We start from the raw sequence: 21134 nt of genomic DNA, 5'->3' as shown, positions 1-21134 counted from the left end.
ATCCCTGTTGTATAGATGTGGAAATAGACGCAAAGAGCTGTCAGAAGAGTTGGTAGAATCCTGATGCCCTGGCTCCATATCGCTCAGCAGGTCACTTTCAGCAGAGTGTGTACCCTCCAACTCCCCTTTCTCTCCTCCCCAAGGACACCCCTCCCATCTCTTCTGTGTGTTTGTGATTAGAGACACAGTGACTGGATTAAGAGCATGGGCTCCGGAGTCAGAGTTGGATTTCAGGTTAGTCAGTCCTCACCAGCTCTGTGATTATCAGTAACTTAATCTCATGAATCCTCAGCTTCCTCATCCATTAAATGGGAGCAATAATCATCATACCATCACTTACTGAGAGCTTGTATTATGTGCCAGGCACTGAGCCAAGGCTTTTTTCCCCCTATTTTTTATCTTGAGATGTAATTCACATATCATAAGAGTCACCCTTTAGTATACTAAAGTATGCTTTAGTCACCCTTAAATTATACAACTCACTGGTTTTTAGTATATTCACAAGGCTGTACAGCCATCACCACCGGCTAATTCCAGAACATTTTCCTCATCCCCAAAAGAAACCCCACGCCCCTGAGCTGTCACTTCTCACTTGCTGCCCTCTCAGCCCCTGGCAGCCACTAATTTACTTTCTGTCTGGATGGACTTGCCTGTTCGGGGCTATTGGACTTGCTCAGTTAATCCCCAAAGCACCCTTATAAGTCAGGATCTGTTATGGCCACTACAGTATTGTTCATTGAGACATTCTGTCGGACTTTTGTTTAAAATGAAAAAAAAACTAGCAGTCATATTTTAAAATAGTTTTTCTGGGCTTCCCTGGTGGCGCAGTGGTTGAGAGTCTGCCTGCCGATGCAGGGGACATGGGTTTGTGCCCCGGTCTGGGAAGATCCCACATGCCGCAGAGCGGCTGGGCCCCTGAGCCATAGCCGCTGGACCTGCGCGTATGGAGCCTGTGCTCCGCAACGGGAGAGGCCACAACAGTGAGAGGCCCGCGTACAGAAAAAAAAAAAAAAAAAAAAAAAAAAAAAAAGTTTTTCTTTACTACAGTCAGCATGGCTGAGGGGGATGTGCCATTGAGACTTTTCTGGCTGCTTGAAGAAAATTCACAAGTATTTATACCTTTTACAAAACCAGATACTGGTATCAATGAATCATCATTACAGGGCCAGAAATTATTAAGTAATATAGCCAATCAGAACTATGGACTTGTCAGAGATAAAGGTGAAATATGGATGTTAAAAAAGACTCCTTGGTGCTTCCCTGGTGGCACAGTGGTTAAGAATCCGCCTGCCAATGCAGGGGACACGGGTTCAAGCCCTGGTCCAGGAAAAGCCCACATGCCGCGGAGCAACTAAGCCCATGCACCACAACTACTGAGCCTGCGAGCCACAACTACTGAGCCTGCATGCCACAACTACTGAAGCCCACGTGCCTAGAGCCCGTGCTCCGCAACAAGAGAAGCCACTGCAAGAGCAGTTTTGTGATGTGTAATATTTACCTGCTTTTCTGAAGTGGAATCAGTTATAAGTTTCCATCTATTCACACGTTTGACTTGCACAGTTGAGCAATCCTGTAAGGAAGCACTGTTCTCATTTTGCAGGTGATAGATTTGAGGCAGAGGGAGGTTAATTAACTTAAGCAGCGTTAGTAGCTCCGTAAGAACAATTCAGTCTTCCTCCTGTGTTCCTCTCTATTCTCACACTCCTAGCACCTTCACAACGTTTCTGACACCAGATGTGGGTGGGTTTTTCCCCACGCCGAGCAATTAATTCTACTTTACCAGCTGGGTGCCCTACAACTTAGCTCAGTTCAGACACTGTTTTCCTGGAGATAGCTTCAGATCCCACAGGTTAAGGGCTCAGTCCCACGAGATCGCCCTCCCCCACCTCAGATGCCGTTTGCAAGTAGAAGGCCCCCAGGTTACCCACAACTTCTGTCTGACTTGGCTGCAAATCAGAGGTTTGCGAGACTCTTCCACTTCGGAGTCACTTATTTGCTGGTGCAGCTCACGGAACTCAAAGAAACGCTTAACATTTGCTAGTTTGTTAAAGGATATGACACAAGGCGAACCCCATACTATTGGGATTTTATGGAGGCTTCCTCACTAGGGGGTGCAGCTGAACATTCCAAGCCATCTAATCAAGCTTTGACCTTTCTGCTGACCAGTCCCCATCCAGGAGCCCCCCCAAGAGTCATCTCATTAGAACAAAAGACACTCCTAGCAACCAGGAAATTACGAGGATTTCAGGAGCCCCGTGTCAGGAGCTGGGGGCGGAAACCAGTATATTATGTCACAGTAGCAGTACCCGGATTGACCCCAGACCTGTTGGCCCCAGAGTGCACTCTCATACCGGTACATTCCACTGCCTTTCATTTCCCCTGATACCCAGGGCGAGAATGATGACCCTGAACCCTGGGAGCCACCACAAGGGACTCTTGTGTGAGCCTCACTGCTTAGACTTGAGCAAATTGTTCACTGCACAGGAGCCCCTGGCTGGGGGGCTAGTGATTCACACAGAGCCACCACTTGGGCTTGGACCTACGTCTCATGGCTTCCTTCTCCTTTGCCAGTTGTGTCTTCCCAGGACTCTGCCCTTCCCCAGAAGGGGCTGGAGAAAATGACCAAGTTCCAGGTGAGTTGAGTTTTATCTCTTAAAATTACATCTCTTTTCTCAAAGATTAGATACATACTTTTTCTCTCCCATGGGAAGGATAAAGGAAGAAAACATGTGTTTGTTATATGCCAGGTACTTGCCTTTTTTTTTTTTTTTTTTTTTGGCTGTGCCATGCGTGGCCTGCGAGATCTTAGTTCCCTGACCAAGGATAAAACCCGAGCCCACTGCAGTAAAAATGCTGAGTTCTAACCACTGGACCACCAGGGAATTCCCAGGTACTTGCTTTTTTATTGGTTCTAGTTTTTATTTTTGGTTTGTTTTATTTTATCATTTTCGTTTCAAAAATAAGAGTACAGAAATCCATAGATATCAAGAAATTTTGAAAACCCAAACTACTACACTGCTTGTGAATCAGTTATACTTAATATAATTATAATCACAGTATATGTGTAATTTTCAATTTTATTTTTTCACTTCATGTTAACACTTGAGTTTTTATGACTCAGCATTCTTCTGTGTATTGTCTGAGAAGGCTTTCTATTTTTTGTCTAACATTTCAGAAGCTACAGTTAAGCATACAGACTGCTGTACCTCTGACTAAGTTTTGCTTTGATTCATAACACTTTTGCATAGGGCTTTAAAAAATGGAATATAATTTACTTACAAAAATTATAGGTCAATGACAGTTGTATACCCCATTTTGCAAGTTGTATAATTGCATTAACCCACTACACAAAACAAGAAATAGAACATTTACATTACCTACATTACCCCAAAAATTCTCTCATGTCTCTTTCAAGACAGTTTCTTACCCCCGGGAGGCATCTACTGTTCTGATCTGTCATCATATCACTAGATTTACTTGTTTTCAAATTAAATATAATCAGTGAAATCATAGTATATGTACTCTTGTGTCTGACTTCTTTCACCCTGCATAAAGTTTTTGAGATTCATCTGTGCTGTTGCAGGTGTCAGTAATTCATTCCTTTTTTATTATATTCCATTTTATGAATATATCAGTTTGCTTATCCTTTTGAAGGACCTTTGAGTTGTTTGCAGCTTTTAATTGTTAATGCATAAAGCTCCCATGAGCATTCTGCGCAGGTCTTGAGGACATATGTTTTCATATCTCTTCGGTAAACCTCTAGAAGTGGTAGATGAATATAAACTGTTTTCCACAGTGCTTGTACCATTTAACAACTTATCAGTGGTGCATGAAAGTTCCAGTTTGTTCTACCTCTTTGCCGCCATTTGGTGTTGTAGATCTTTTTTATGTTAGCCATTCTAATGAAATGACATCTCACCGTGACTGTAATTTGTATTTCCCTCATGATACATGAGGTTGAATACTTTTTCATGGGTTTTTGCAATTGGCATATCCTTTATGAAAAGTTTGTTAAAGTCATTTGCCCATTTAAAAATGTGGCTTCTACTTTTTATTATTGAGGAGTTCTTTATGTTTTGTGAGTTCAAGTCCTTTGTTAGATATACGTACTATAATTTTTTTCCATTCTGTGATTTGTCGATTTGTTTTCTTAATTTTGTCTTTTAAAATCATTTTGAGGTGAAATTTACATGTAATATATATATAAAAATATATTTGATCAATTTTGACAAATATACATACGCACGTGACCACTGCCACAATCTAGACGTAGATCATTTCCATCACCAAAAAGGTTACCTGGTGCCCCAGTTAATCCCAATCCCACATCCCTGGCTGTAGGCAATAACTGATTTACTTTATGTCACCCCAGATCAGATTCATCGTTTCTTGAGTTTCACATTAATGGAATTATACAGTATATGCTCTTCTTGTGTCTGGCTTCATTTGTTCATCAGAATGTTTTTGAATACAGGTCAATAGTTTGTTCCTTTTTATTGCTGCATAGTATTTCATTGCATGGATATACCACAATTTGGTTATTCATTCACCTCTTGATGGACATCTTTTATTGTGGTAAAATATACATAACAGGGACTTCCCTGGCGGTCCAGTGAGTAAGACTCCATGCTCCCAATGCAGGGGGCCCGGGTTCAATCCCTGGTTGGGGAAGCAGATCCTACCTGCATGCCGCAAGTAAGAGCCTGCATGCCACAACTAAAGATCCCACGTGCCACAACTAAGACCCAGTGCAGCCAAAAATAAAATAATTTCAAAATATATATATACATAACATAAAATTTACCATTCAAACTATTTTTAAGTGTACAGTTCAGTGGTATTAAGTATATTCACACTGTTGTGCAACCATCACCACCACACATCTCCAGAACTTTTTTCATCTTCTCAAAGTGGAATTTCATACCCATTAAACAGTAGTTCCCTATCCCCCACACCCCCCAGTCTCTTGCAAACATCACTTTACTTCCTGTCTCTATATATGACTACTCTGGGTATCTCATATAAGTGGAATCATACACATAATCCTTTTGTGACTGTCTGGCTTCACTTAGCATAATGTCTTCAAGTTTCATCCATCTGATCAGGATTTTAAAGCAACTATCATAAGGGAATTCCCCAGAGGTCCAGTGGTTAGGATTCTGCACTTCCACTGCAGGGGGCACAGGTTCCATCCCTGGTCAGGGAACTAAGATCCTACATCCTGCATGCCATGAGGCATGGCCAAAAAAAAAAAAAGTCAATGATCATAAATATATTTCAGTATTTAGCATGTGGCATTGACATGCAGACTGGAGAAGAGGAGGAAACTACATAAGGTAGACTCAAGGTCCCCAGGATCTAGAACAACTTCCCACCCACCCTCTCCACCCACTAAGTGCTGTCCCTCTCCCAGTGGCCACTGATCATAAAATTGAGGCTGTGTGTGTGCTTGATGTCGTAGGAGCCAGTGTCCTTCAAGGACGTGGCTGTGACCTTCACCAAGGAGGAGCTGGGGCTGCTGGACTCCACTCAGAGGAAGCTGTACCAAGACGTGATGCTGGAGAACTTCCGGAACCTGGTCTCAGTGGGTGAGGACAGGCACCCTGTGACTCAGTGTCAACCCTCAGAAGTGCCTTGGTTTCAAACGTTTAAGACTTGGGGCTCTTGAAATGCTTCCCTGAATCTGGGGCCCTGAATTTCCTTATCCCAGTGGGACATCTCATCTGTACCTTGTCTATTTTCTCAAATTGTAGTTGTGACATCTTGGTGGGGTTTTAAAGTCAATTAGCAAATTGCGTCATTATTGCATTTAATGAAATAGGATGGAATAGCATAGCTTCTTTTCAGGAACTGCATATAGTGCAACAGAAATTGTGAGTTAAAGACAGGAAAGGAGATGTGATAAAAGTAGATAGTAGTTAGGATCGAGTCATTTGATCCCTCGATTCGGTGATGTACATCTGTGTATTTGTCTACCAGATCACAGCATAAGAGGTATTTATTACAACAGGTCATGATCAGAATTTGGAAAAATACTACTTACAGTGCATGAAGATTGTAGAATTGGGACTAAAAATTTTGCCTTTAATGTACTCACCTTACACATGTGCCATTTCTTTTTCACAGGATATCTACCTTTCAAATTAGATATGATACTACAGCTGGGGAGAAAAAAGAAGCTTTGGGTGATGGAGCCAGAAGCCCAAGGAGCTGGGTGTTCAGGTGAGAACCATGCAGGTCTGAGTCCTTGCAGATCACAGAGAATGGTGCTAAGTGGATCTCACTGCCCACTCCTCCTGCAGACAGCTCATGAGTGGAGAATATATCAGTATGATGAAAGGATTATTTCAGAACACTGTTAATCTTCTGTTGAATGCCTAATCTAATTTTAATTTCTATGGTACTTGTATTAGCCATCAATTGCTGTATAACAAAGTGCTCTTAAACTTTGCAGTTTAGAGCTACAGGCATTATAGTTTCTGTGAGTCAGGAATCTGGGGGCAGCTTAGCAGGGTAGTTCTGGCTCATGATCTCATAAGATCTCAAGGAGTCTGCATGAGCTGCAATCCTCTGAAGGCTTGATGGGCCTCAAGGGATGTGCTTCCAAGATGGGCTCATTCACAGGGTTGTTGACAGGAGGCCTCAGTTCTTCCCTGGCTGTTGGCAGGAGGCCTCAGTTCTTTGCCAAACAGGCCTCTCCCTAGGGCTGCCTGAATGTCCTCAAAACGTGGCAGCTGGTTTCCCCAAGCTAGTTACACCCAAGGGAGTAGAAGGCAGAAATCAAAGTGTCTTTTATGACATAACCTTGGAAGTGACATACCATCACGTCTGCCATATCCTGTTGGCTTTGCAGGCCAATCCTGAAAGGTTGTGGAGGGGACTTCAATAGGGTGTGGATACCTCCTGGAGTTTGTCTTGGATGCTGGCTACCACAGCGACTTTTGGTATTTGCAGATTCATATCTACAAAACCTGGAAGATAATATTAGCCATTCAGGCTTATCAGAAAATTCAGCCAAATTAAGTGGCAATAATTATCATAGGATTTTTTACTCCCATAGGATGTGTCAGTTAAGGGAATGAGTTTTCTAGTTTTTATTCCCAGTTATAATGTTCACTAGTTGAATATTATATATTAGGACATCATTGAAATAAAGAGGAATTCTCTCAAATCTAGCTTATGTATTAACATGTGCATATAATGGCTGAATTAAGGAAATAAAGTTATCATCTCATGGGTTCATTATCAGGACAGAGGAGATGTTTCCCTTTGCAAATCTTTTCTTTTCACTTTTGCTGAGCAAGTCCCCTGCTTGGTAGCACTGTATTTCTAATTTTGACCTCATACATAAGTCTCGGTACATTAGTTCTAAATGAGTCTCATTAACATGTAGTGAATAGGAGGCTACTACTTATCAGCTCTTTGTTTCCGTAAGCATGAAAAAACAAAGACAGAGTCCAGCTGAACTCTCCACTGGTTGAATAGGGTCTCCCAGCACAGTCGACCTGTGAAATATTTTTTTGTCCCTGAACTTGTCCTCACTTTCATCTCTGAATTCTCTTTATCCTTCCAGGACACGGGAACCAAAATGAGATAGAGACTCTTCAAGAAGCAGGATTAAGACAGCTTTTACATGAAGGCCTTATGTGCTGGCAGATATGGGAACAGTTTACAAGTAAATTAACCAGAACTCAGGACTCAATAATAAATCTGCAAGGCAAGAAGTTGCCAAAACAAGATGATTCCTCCTGTGAGGTGTGGTCAGGAGAATCTACTCAGCTTCCTGAAGATGAGAACTATGTAGGAAAGCTTCAAGGAGAGAGTTCCACAAGTATCAAAAATCAAGAGTCTCCAACTCAGACATCCTGGGATTTCTGGAGAAAAATGTATCTGAGAGAGTCACAGAATTATCAGAGTAGGTGTCAGCAAATTGACATAAAAGATAAACTGTGTCAGTGTGATCACTGTGTCATGAGAAGGATCTCTCATCACCATGGCAATCAGGAAGTACACAAAAGCGAGAAGGCTTGTGGCCACAATAATCATGGAAAAGACTTTGTGAAGAACACATCCCAGCATAGTATCATCCACTCAGGAGAGCAGACCTCTGATGAGACTGGAAAAGGTGTCAGCCTTGGCTATGATGTTGAACTTCATCAGCAGTTGTGTGTAGGAGAGAAGCCCCACGTGTGTAGTGAGTGTGGGAAGGGCACCACGTATAACTCAGTGTTTCGCCTTCATTACAGTGTTCACAGAGGAGGGAAACGCAGTGGGAATGATGAATGTGGGGTGGACTTGGGTCAGAGCTCACATCCGGAGACCCATCAGAGAGTCAACCCAGGGGAGAAACCCTACAGATCTGGGGTGTGTGCTGCTGAGAGCTTCAATCAGAACTCCTCCCTTCCCACTCATGAGCCCATTCACCCGGGGGAGAATCTGTGTAGGGGTGGCAGGTGTGGGAAGGGCTCCAGTCATAGCTTAGACCTCAACAGTCACTGTGTAGACAACACTGGCGAGAAATCCTGGAAATGTGAGCTGTGTGGTAAAGGCTTCAATGAGACATCACAAATTCAAGCCCATCAGACAGCCTACCCTCAAGACAAAACGTCCAAATGGAAGGCATATGACAGGATATTCAGTCAGAGCTCTGGTCCTCTTCAGAGAGTTCACACTGGAGAAAAACCATATAAATGCGAGGTATGTGGGAAAGACTTCAGTAAGGCCTCCAACCTTCAAGCCCATCAGAGAATCCACACCGGCGAGAAACCCTACCAATGTGATGTGTGTAATAAGAGCTTCAGCCGGAATTCCCATCTTCAGGCCCATCAGAGAGTCCACACGGGAGAGAAACCCTACAGATGTGACACATGTGGGAAGGATTTCAGTCAGATTTCCCATCTTCAGGCCCATCAGAGAGTCCACACAGGAGAGAAGCCCTACAGATGTGACACATGTGGAAAAGGCTTCAGTCAGAGCTCACATCTTCAAGACCACCAGCGGGTCCACACTGGAGAGAAACCCTACACGTGTGACGTGTGTGGGAAGGGTTTCAGTTGGAGCTCCCATCTTCAAGCCCATCAGAGAGTCCATACAGGAGAGAAACCCTACAAGTGTGAAGAATGTGGGAAAGGCTTCATCTGGAACTCGTACCTTCACGTTCATCAGAGGATCCACACGGGAGAGAAACCCTATAAGTGTGGCATGTGTGGGAAGAGCTTCAGTCAGACCTCCCATCTTCAAGCCCATCAGAGGGTCCATACAGGAGAGAAACCCTACAAATGTTTTGACTGTGGTAAGGGCTTTAGCAAGAGTTCATGTCTTCAGGTTCATCAGAGAGTCCATAGTGGTGATCAATCCAGTACATGCAGAGTGTGATAAAAGTGTTCTTCAGAATTTAGACTTCTCATTTTCATCAGAAAACGCCCACAACAGGGGCTATTTATAAAATGTTGTATTTTAAGCATTCAGGAGGCAGCTGCTTTTTTTTACAGTCATCCGAATTCCATTGGAGGAGACCTATTTGTTGTATGAGTATGGCCAGTGTGTCCAGCAGAGCCCAAAATGTCACACTTCTCAAGAGAATGCACAGCAGAGAAACCTTGTAAGGATGGTGCAGTAGGTTTCAGTCAGAACCTTTACATTCAATAGAATCTACATGGGGGAGAAGCTTTAAAAATGAGAAGTACCGTCAGGACTTCAGGAAAAGTATAATGATGGACATGACAAAATCCACGTCCACTAGAATGTAAGCTCCATGGGGGCAGGAGGTCTATTTACTGCTTGTATGACTGTGACCTGGAACCAGTGCCAAACAGAGCAGGTGCCCTGGACTTTGTCTCACTTGAAGGAGAGGAATAGGACAAACATTTGAAAATGTTAGTGAGCTCAATCCCAAGTAGTCACGATAAATTGTACTAGGAAAAGGATTCTTGGAAGAAGCCTTAAAAGTTAATTCAAGGAAATGATAATTTAATAAAAATATGTTAAATCATGCAGTCTACAATTTGAGTGTTAGATTTTTGCCATTGGCTCCTATCCTGCTCAGCTCCACTTTTCAAGCAGTAAAGGGCTCGATTTTTTATCGCATCATTTAAGACTTTCTCTGGACAGTGTACCATCAGTTGTGTATAGTGTAAGTTTCAATATTTTTCTTTTGTTGGGTCTTTAGTGACAGAAAAAGACTGAATGGAAAAAGAAAAACTTGGTTTTCATTCCATAAAGCTTCCTGTCAAGGGGTCTACAAAGAAGGGAGAACATATTATAATATGCATTTTGGATGTTGAACTAAGCTGTTAAGGCACAGAGCGTTTTGGACAGCACCCCATGCTTCTCAGATGCTTCTGTATTTTTCAAGTTTGCTTGTTTGAACCGTTTACTCAGGTGTATATTTACTGGAGGTAGTGGACAGTTTCCCACAGCTGTTTGCTTTGTTGTTGTTTTTTTGAGTATAGCTAATTTGCAATGTTGTGTTAGTTTCAACTGCACAACAAAGTAATTCATATATATATAATATGTATATATATATATATATTCTTTTTCAGATTCTTTTCCTTTATAGGTTATTACAGAATATTGAGTAGAGTTCCCTGTGCTATACTGTAGGACCTAGTTGTTCACATTTTTTTTTTCTTCTGGACCTTACCTTCCAGGACACTGATTGCTTAAGTTCTATGGTATCTCAAGTTTCATGTTACCATCAGAAATCCAGGGCCAACACCATACACTGGGGTGGGCTACCGGATCTCATGGATGTTTATAACCGTTAGGATGTTCTCAGTTGTAAGAAATAGAAAACCCAACTCAAACTAGCTGAGACAAAAAGGAGGATTATGTAATTACTTCAGAATCCTTTTCAGATAATCCCAACATCTAAATTGTCTTGGTATTGATGTCTGTTGATTGTTTTTTTCTCATTCAAGTTCTGATTGTTCTGGTTCTTGGTATGATGGGTGATTTTTTTTTTATTGTATCCTGGATATTTGGGGTACAATGTTGCAAGACTTTGGATCCCATTTGATCTTTTTTGTCAGGAAGTCACTTGTTTAGGTGTAGTACACAGGTCCAAATGGGAATGGAAGTTCACCTTCCTTCTGGGCCCTTTTGACACTGTGTGTGTGGGAGTGGGGGCGCTGGTGGGGGGGTGGCAGAGGGCCAACTGCCTCTACCTCCTTGCTGCTGAAAGTTCAGCTGTCCCCGTTCAGCCTAGTAGGGGGCATTAGAGCACTGCCTAGGACTGCCTCACCTCTGTGGGTGGTGGGAGTGAGGTGGGGAGTGGGAATTCAGCTTTCCATTCATCCCCACTGACCTAGTATTATGGGCTCTCTGTCATATTTGCCTTCTCCTTTTCCAGAAGGGGGATAGTTCAGTAAATTCCAGAAAGTAGTATTTCCTTTCTTGGTTAAACATCTTGTCCATTCTCAGAAGGGATATGACTCTTACAAAGAGAGCTTAACATCCGTTGAGGGATACTTCAAGATCACCATTCCTACTATGTTGAAGCCTCAGTGAGGTAAGTGATATTATTCCCATTGTAACATGAGGAAGGGTTAAACCATTGCCCTAGTTCATACAAGTGGCAGTATTGGTAAAATTCAGGCTTTAAAAATTCAAGATTTTAATTCTTAATTATGAAAAACGTCCAGAATAGTCAAAAAGAGAAAATACAATGGACCCCATATATTCATCACCCAAATTTAACAATGGTCAAGATTTTACCACATTTGCTTAATCTATCCCTTTTTCCTTTTTATCTTACATGCTGAAATAATTTAAAGCAAATCCCTGATGGCATCTCTTACACCTATAGGCATCTCTTAAATATAGACTATTTTTTACAAGATCAGAAAGCTATTATCACACCTAACATAATTAACAGTCACATTTCTATGATTGCTTCAAGTTTTCACTTAGCTACAGACTAAATAAACTTCTTTCTTTCTTTCTTCCTTTCATTCTTTCTTTCTTCCTTTCTTTTGTACTGTCTCTAATTTTGGTATCAGGATAATATTGGCTTCTATTTTCTGGAAGAGATTGTGTATAATTGGTGCTGATGCTTCTTCAAATGTTTAGTAGAATTCTCCAGTGAAACTATCTGGACTTAGAGATTTCTTTTTTTGGAAGTTTTAAAATTATGGATTACATTTCTTCAATAGTTATAGGACTATTGAGATTATTTCATATTGGGTGAATTTGGGTAGTTTGGTTTTCAAAGAATTGGTCTATTTCTCTTAAGTTGTTGAATTTACCTGGATAGAGTTGTTCATAGAAGTCCTTTATTAAGTTTTTATTGGCTGCAACATCTGTAATTATATCCCCAATTTTATCCTTGATATTGGTAATGTCTTTGTCTTGCTAGAAGCTTATCAATTTTATGGATCTTTTCAAAGAATCGGCTGTTTCATAGATTTTCCTTTATTTTTATGTTTTTAGTTGTACTTATTTCTGCTCTTTATTATTTCCTTTCTTGTGCTTACTTTTGATTTATTTTTCTCTTTTCCTAGTTATCTGAGTGGGATTTTGACTATTGTTTTGAGACCTTTCCTCTTTACTAAGGTAAACATTTAGTGGCATGAATTTCCCTTTCAGCACCCCTAGATTTTAATATGTTGTATTTTTATTTTCATTCCATTTCCAAATGTTTGGAGAGTTTTCTGTTTTGCTTCTTAGTTTAATTTCTAGTTTGATTCCATTATGATCAGAGAACATAGTTGGTATGATTTTGATTAGCTCATATATTCCCAGACATCAATTTGTTCTCTCAGGGAGAAAACAGTATAAATGTGGTAAGGGCTTTAGAAGGGAGTCATCTCTTACAGCCATCATTGAGTTCACATGGGAATAATAGTTTTACAGGTATAGTGTGCATGGTAAGAGATTTGGCTTTAGGTCACTTATTTGTGTTTCAGCGGTATAGGAAAGGAATTCTAAACAAGTGAGGAATGTGGAGAGGGATTTGACAGGAACTCCCATCGTGTCCACTAGAGGGTGAACATTGGAGAGAAATCCTAAAATGCCGTGAGACTGGAAAGTGTTTCTTCAAGTTCAGTTCAAGCGATATTCCTCAAGTCCACTTAGTTTTCACTCAGGAGGGAGGACTTACGGTGAATAGCAGTGGAAAGAGCTTCAGAGAGAGCAAATACCTTCATATTCACTGGAGTCCATAAGGAGAAGCCCTACAAGTGCTATGTGTGTGGAAAGGATTTTGCATATAACTGAGTTTTCACACTCATCTGAGTGTTCTCTCAGGGGATGAATCCTGTAAATATAATGAATGTGATAAGAATGAAAACAGCCATGAATGGGATGAGTGGAGTAAGGGCTTATTTGGAGTTCACATCTTCGTGTCCATCTCAGAACACACATGGGAGAGAAGCTTCCATATATAGGAAAAAGATATTAAAGGCTTCATGTGAAACTCATCTTATTCATCCGAGGTGCATGAGGAAAAGAAAACCATATACATGTGAAGAGTTTATTTTTTTGAATAATAGTTCAGACCTTCTTACTCATCAGAGTCTGCACAGGACAGAAATTCTATACATATGGTCAGTACTTGGCCTGTCAGGGTTCAGTAGAGAAACAGATGCCACTCTGTATATTCTAGGCATGAATGCTTTTTTTTTGCGGGGGCGAGGGGGGGCGGGGAGTAATAATTTTTTTTTTTTTTGCCCTGCCGCATGGCATGCTAGATCTTAGTTCCCCAACCAGGGATCAAACTCGTGCCCCCATCAGTGGAAGCACGGAACCCTAACCACTGGACCACCAGGGAATTCCCATGGAGTAATAATTCTTATTGGAGTATAGTGGACTTACAACGTTGTGTTAGTTTCTGCAGGCATGAATGCTTTTAATACAGGCAATAAGAGGCACGCACACGTTTGGAAGAGCTAAGGGAACGTTGTTCAGGGAAGCCAACACCAGCCTGCAGCGCCAAACTGGGTTCTCAAGAGCTTTCTTAGAAGCTGCTGCCAATCTCAAGAATCTCAGTCTACAGCAGCAACATGAGTGATACTCAAGGGATTTCTCTGAAGCTGCTGAAGATGCGGAGAGCCCCGTAAGCTATCTCAGTCTATAGTACCAATATGGGTGATATAATTTTTTAAGTATTAAAAGCTTTATTTATGATTGGAATCATTCAACAAAAAAGCAAAAGCAGGGCTTCCCTGGTGGCGCAGTGGTTGCGAGTCTGCCTGTCGATGCAGGGGACACGGGTTCGTGCCCCGGTCTGGGAAGATCCCACATGCCGCGGAGCGGCTGGGCCCATGAGCCATGGCCGCTGAGCCTGCGCGTCTGGAGCCTGTGCTCCGCAATGGGAGAGGCCACAACAGTGAGAGGCCCGCCTACCACAAAAAAAAAAAAAAAAAAAAAAAAAGCAAAAGCAAATGAGCCTGAAAAAGAAACTAAGCTGTCGTCTAGAATAGCCTCAGTAGCTAAGCTGCCTTTGCACCTGGCTGGCATGACAGCTGTGGCTCAGCATACACAGCAGTTGCACTCACAGCAGCATCAATATGGATGACTCTTTTTTTTTTTTTTTGGCCGGACGGCGAGGCTTGTGGGATATTAGCTCCCCGACCAGGGATTGACCCCGGGCCCTCAACAGTGAAAGCACAGACTCCTAACCACTGAATCACCAGGGAATTCCCTGGATGATTCTTAAGAAGCTCACTTGGATGCTTGGAAGCTCATGCCTGTCCACGATTCCTCCTGCAATTGCCTCCGGAGAATAATGCCTTTTCTTCCTATGCTTCCTAAGTCTCATGTGAGTGCCTTTTCAATGGCCAAGTATAACCAAGAAACATCCGGGGAAGGGGATTCTGAGCTATGCTGTTCCTGTCTTTTCTTTTAATACAGGAGCCCTTAACAGATTCAGTCGTAAAAAGAAGTGATGATGCCATGTGACCAACAGACAATATAGCACAGTGTTGTAGGGGCCTCGTTTGCACCTCAAGTATTAGTAAACAGCATGCACCCTTATTTATGTCCAATCCATGAAGGTCGTGCTACAGGAAGGGCTACAGTTAGCACTCCACTCTTGGAAGACATCAGTTTTCCTACACTGTTGATGGACTCTATTGGTATCATGCATGTTAAGGATTCCAGAGATACCTCTGGTCTCCCCAATCATTAACCATTTATGCAGAACAAAATCCATAAATGTGATGGTTGTAGCCACGGCTATCGTCAGTGCTCAAACTGCTACCATACCTTCTACACAGGAAGAAAATTGTAATTGGGGTGAGTCTTCAGATTTATTAAACAGACCGTATTAGAAAAATAACCTAGTGTTCTTTTTCTAATGTCCGGTCATACAAGTTATCAGAGAGTGTATTCATAAAATAAATAAAATGTGGTGAGAACTTTAATCAATGTGCAGGCCCTTAAATTCATTAGTCTCCACCACATGAGAGAAAGTTTATCGAAGTGATGTTTTAAGAGTATCACAGAAACACTCCTATATGGTCAACACACTGTTTTCTCTTTATGGACACACGAGAAGATTATTTTCACATCCTCCAATACGGATTGGAGCCATATGATTGAATTCTGGCCAATGGAGTGAGGACAAAAATTATGTGCACCACTTCCTGGCATTGCCCATAAAAATATTCCAGGTGATTCTCTCCTTCCTCTTCCACAGTGATCTCTAGCCATGAACTATGGGTGCCACCTGTTCCATATACGTAGCTACAAGATGAAGGACTGCCTGACCTCTGTTGGACATCACTTGAGTGAGAAATCTTTTTTGCACTAAGACACTGAGATTTCAGGGGTTATCTGAAGTATCAAGTCTATCCTAACCAGTACAAAAGTCTTAGTAGAAGCTAATTTCATAATTACACAGGAAGGTAACTCTACAATCCCCCCCTTAAATGTTTGAAACAATTATTTTCAAACTTACATAAAAGTTACAAGTACAGTAACAAAGGATTTTCCTTCCCTGAACTCTGAGACTATCATGCTGCCCCATCACCACTGGATACTTCAATGTATATTATTACAAATATGGATATTTTCTACACAATCATTTTATAACAACCAACATCAGGAGATTAATATTTGTACATTACTACCATCTAATCCACATAGTCCATTCACATTTCATCAATTGCCCCAACAATGTCCTTTATAGCAAAATTATCTAATCTCGGATCACACAATGCGTTTAGTCATTACAGCACGTTAGGCTCCTTCAGTATGGAATAGTTTCTCAGACTTCCATGAGCTTGACACTTTAGAAGATCACATGTTATTTTTGTTCTTGTGTAGAACATCCCTTAATTCGGACTTGTCTGATATTTCCTCGTGATTAGATTCAGCTTATGCACCTTTGACCAGAATATCACAGAAGTGATGATGTGCTCTTTTGGCATACAATTTTATTTATCCCATTTGTGGTGATGTTAATTTCGATTACTGGACCCATATGATATCTGCTAGACCTTTCACTGTAAAGTTACTAGTTTTTTCCATTATAATCAGGAAGTAGTGTGTGGAGTGGTACTTTGAGTTCATGAAAATATCTACTTTTCATTAAACTCTCATTAACTGATTTATTAATATAATCTAGACTCTTGGATTTCTAATCTATTCAATGTGTTATGATCAGTTACTGTCACTTATTTTGATCCTTAAATTAACCCAGACTTGGCCATGGGAACCCTTTAGGCTGGCTTCTGTGTCCTTTTAATTTGTACCCATCATTCTTTAATCACCCCCTTACTTTCTGGCACAAGACATGTGAGGCTCACCTTGTACTTTCCCAGCCTGTTGATTTGCACCCTTGGGAGTCTCCTAGGTGAAATCTGAAACAGAAGCTCCAGACACAGAGGGTAGGGAGAGACTGAAGAAAGAGGCAGATCACCTCAGGTTGGAAGGTGGCAGGTTTAATAAGGGAACTCACATACAAGGCTTGTCTTTGGTGACTGCAAGACAAATAGATCTCTGCACCTGCCTGCCAGAATCTTAAAAGTTTATATAGAAGCCTTAACTGGGTTCAGTCATGCATTCAATCCAGATGGTCTTAACGACATCTTACTGTCTCAAGGCTGTGTCCTGGAGGCAGCTTCTAGTGGGGAGCGGGCAAGTGGACTGCATATTCCAAAGACAGGGGAGGGGGCAAAGGAGCCTCCAATTGCCCAAGTCCAGCTCATGGGTCAACCAGTGGTCGCATCCTCGAAATGACCTTCTCCAACTTAGTCCCTCCTTTTAACAAGGAGGCCTTCTTCTGTGTAGTGGAGAATGGTGATTAGAGGCCAAAATATGGGTACTAGGTGTACTCATTACTGTAGAGTCACTGCTCCCGGGCTCTCTCATACCCAGAACTGGCAGGGGATGAGTGTGTGATTGTGTTTATACACTTTTTTTTTTTTTTTTTTGGTTTTTGGCCATGCTGCACAGCATGCAGGATCTTAGTTCCCCAACCAGGGGTCGAACCTGTGCCCCCTGCAGTGGAAGCAAGGAGTCTTAACCACTGGGCCACCAGGGAAGTCCCAATACACATTTTTTCCCCTATATTTCTTCATACAGTTGACCCTTGAACTTGGGTTTGGACTGCATGGGTCCACTTACACGTGGATTTTTTTTTCAATAGTAAATAGTACAGGAGGGTTGGAGTTTTGGCGAGAGTTTGTGGAAGATGGTGCCTGTTGTGACAGATTCCTGGCTCACAGCTCCTAAAACCCATGGAATTTCCTGAGTGATAAAGGTGTCTTTTGTTATGTTAATGAGTCATTGAAATTATGAAACTATCATTCAAATGGAAGCATTATAGTTCTTCGGAACCATTATTATCTCACAAGGAAAGGAGAATGATACAGATACACTGGCTGAGGTGTTTTGAGGGGCATCGAAGTGTTCCAGCCTGTGGCTTACCTTAACATGTTTTTTTGTTTGTTTGTTTGTTTGTTTTTGCGGTACACGGGCCTCTCACTGCTGTGGCCTCTCCCGTTGCGGAGCACAGGCTCCGGACGCACAGGCCCAGTGGTCATGGCTCATGGGCCCAGCCGCTCCGTGGCATGTGGGATCTTCCCGGACCGGGGCATGAACCCGTGTCCCCTGCATCGGCAGGAGGACCCTCAACCACTGCGCCACCAGGGAAGCCCTACCTTAACATATTCTTGAAGTACCATGGCGTGGATTAAAAGAAAATTTGGTGAGCGGCCTCCATCTAAATGACTCACTAGGGAAGCTATGCGAAATTATGTAAAAGAGAGAGGGAGGCTTCCCTGGTGGCGCAGTGGTTGGGAGTCCGCCTGCCAATACAGGGCACATGGGTTCGTGCCCCGGTCCAGGAGGATCCCACATGCCGCGGAGCGGCTGGGCCCGTGAACCATGGCTGCTGAGCCTGCGCGTTCGGAGCCTGTGCTTCGCAACGGGAGAGGCCACAACAGTGAGAGGCCCGCGTACCGCAAAAAAAAAAAAAAAAAAGAGCGAGGGGATCAAACAGTACTTATTCTTCATGCAAAAGCTGCATAGAAGTCATATGGAAATGAAAAAAGGTTGTTTTGCCCTCCTCCTTATGTGTATCTTATGGGCAGTGGATGGAAGGAAAAAAAAAGAACAAATGGAGCACGATGGTTGTTCTGAACAAGAGTCTCAACCATGTGCATTTATTGGAATAGGAAATAGTGACCAAGAAATGCAGCAGCTGAACTTGGAAGGAAAGAACTATTGCACGGCCAAAACATTGTATATATCTGATTCAGACAAGAGGAAGCACTTCGTGCTGTCTGTAAAGATGTTCTGTGGCAATAGTGATGGCTTTGGTATGTTCCTCAGCAAGCAGATAAAAGTCTTCTCCAAACCTTCCAAAAAGAAGCAGTCATTGGAAAATGCTGACTTATGCATCATCTCGGTAACAAAGGTGGCTCTGTTTAATCGACTTCGATCCCAGACAGTTAGTACCAGATCCTTGCATGTAGAAGGAGGTAATTTCCATGCCAGTTCTCAGCAGTGGGGAGCATTTTACATTCATCTCTTAGATGATGATGAATCAGAAGGAGAAGAATTCACAGACCGCGATGGATACATCCATTATGGACAAACAGTCAAACTTGTGTGTTCAGTTACTGGCATGGCACTCCCAAGATTGATAATTAGGAAAGTTGATAAGCAGACCGCATTACGGGATGCAGATGATCCTGTGTCACAGCTCCATAAATGTGCATTTTACCTTAAGGATACAGAAAGAATGTACTTGTGCCTTTCTCAAGAAAGAATAATTCAGTTTCAGGCCACTCCATGCCCAAAAGAACCAAATAAAGAGATGATAAATGATGACGCTTCCTGGACAATCAATAGTATGGATAAGGCAGAGTATACCTTTTACGAGGCGATGGGCCCTGTCCTTGCCCCAGTCATACCCGTGCCTGTTGTAGACAGTCTTCAGTTGAATGGCGGTGGGGACGTAGCAATGCTTGAACTTACAGGACAGAATTTCACTCCAAATTTATGAGTGTCGTTTGGGGATGTAGAAGTTGAAACTATGTACAGACATGGAGAGAGTATGCTCTATGTTATCCCAGACATTTCTGCATTCCGAGAAGGTTGGAGAGGGGTCCGGCAGCCAGTCCAGGGTCCAGTGACTTTGGTCCGTAATGATGAAATCATTTATTCCACCAACACCCCAGAACCAGGGCCCTACACCCCAGAATTGGCACCATAGCCACACTGCAGTGCGGGGAGCCATCCTTCGAGCCAACTCCAGCCAAGTGCCCCCTAATGAGTCAAACACAAACAGCAAGGGGAATTACACAAATGTCAGCACAAATTCGACCAATGTCACATCATCTACAGCAACAGTTGTGTCCTAACTGCCGTCTTTTTGCTAGGACGTACACTGACTCGAGTGCGGCCGAATGTTGACAAAAAAAAAAAGAAAGAAAAAAATGAACAGTCTTCCGTGGTTTCTTGGGAAAACTTTTCATACCCAGTGATACTATTCAAAAAGCTCATTACCTGCAAGTGCTGATTTGAAGTGCAGAAGCCACAGTAAAACAAACAAAAAACCCATCAAAACGTACAAACTTTTGGAAATTGATTTTTTTCAGCTGTTATTTTTGTTTGGTTGGTTTGTGTTTGGTTTTGTTTAAATGGGCAAGAAATAGAGATGTGGATGGAGTAAAAGGTAATCAAACTAGAAGATGAAAATCTAACATAGTTTTTATGGCCCAAGGAACTTGCATAAGCTTTAGCAAAAGGTACATTTTCATCATACCTTTTTTATATCACAGTATATATAATACACCTTTGTTACCAAATAGGTTGTTCTCCTCCCCACCCCCTTTGAGCGTTTTCTCTTAAGTGCATTCAGGTGGCAAGCTTGACCATGCTTGTTTAATCTAATTACTATACTCCTCCAGGTCTTTCTGGTCTAAGGCTGGAACTGTTCTTTTTATTTTATTATTTTCTTTAGAAGCTCTAGTCTTATGACTTTTCATGAGTGGAAGGTGTTGTGATTTCAGCAAGTCAAATCTTGTAAAGGCCTGCATATTTCTTTTAAGATTATTTGAAGTCTGTGCAAAAGCTTTAAAAAAAATGCCTCTGCCTTGCCTGCAATACATGCAATGTACGTTGACTTAGGCTCTATTCTCAGATACCATTGACAGTTATTTCTGTGTGTTCCTTTTTTTAAAAAATTGTATTTATAGTTGTAATCCAAGAGGTTCTAACATTTGCCTGGAATTAAATGTGGCCATTTAGTCATTAATGAAAAGAAAATAGTAAATAGTACAGTAATACACGATCCACAGTTAGTTGAATCCACAGATGGGGAACTTCCAATATGGCGGGCCCTTGCATATGGAGGGCCAGCTATAAGTTATACTCAGATTTTTGACTGAGTGGAGGGTCAGCGCTCCTAACCCCCAAGTTGTTCAAGGGTCAACTGTATATATTGAAAAGCATAAATTGACACCTCCAAAGTTAATCCCAAACCACAGGCGCATTCTGTTTTCTCCCTTCCCAGCAAAGAGCTCCGATGCCGAAAAGAGTTAATAGCAGGTCTGAGACCACTGTCTGTAGAAAGGCCTGTTTCGAGGTCATGAAGGACATCTGGGAGCTTGGATCCCTCACCATTTCCTGTTAATGGGGATTCACTGTGCCTTGACTGTTTGTACAAATAATGCGGCTTACGC

General features: G+C 42.1%; 1 protein-coding gene and 1 pseudogene across 1 annotated transcript; both read left to right on the top strand.

The window, feature by feature from the left end:
- Positions 1 to 163: 163 nt before the first annotated feature.
- Positions 164 to 9991, top strand: ZNF233 (zinc finger protein 233). The gene is given in 6 exon segments (XM_060129944.1): positions 164 to 234; positions 2586 to 2633; positions 5462 to 5588; positions 6127 to 6222; positions 7574 to 9313; positions 9316 to 9991. Coding segments are annotated over 6 exon segments (2070 nt in total). The 5' UTR covers positions 164 to 204; the 3' UTR covers positions 9345 to 9991.
- An 8438-nt stretch (positions 9992 to 18429) lies between these two features.
- On the top strand, positions 18430 to 19811 carry LOC132509706 (recombining binding protein suppressor of hairless-like; annotated as a pseudogene).
- Positions 19812 to 21134: the final 1323 nt, after the last annotated feature.

This window comes from Lagenorhynchus albirostris, chromosome 19, assembly GCF_949774975.1.
Source record: "Lagenorhynchus albirostris chromosome 19, mLagAlb1.1, whole genome shotgun sequence".
NCBI classification, from domain to species: domain Eukaryota; kingdom Metazoa; phylum Chordata; class Mammalia; order Artiodactyla; family Delphinidae; genus Lagenorhynchus; species Lagenorhynchus albirostris.
Note: the sequence above shows the minus strand (reverse complement) of the source record. Positions and strands in the feature narration are given on the sequence as shown.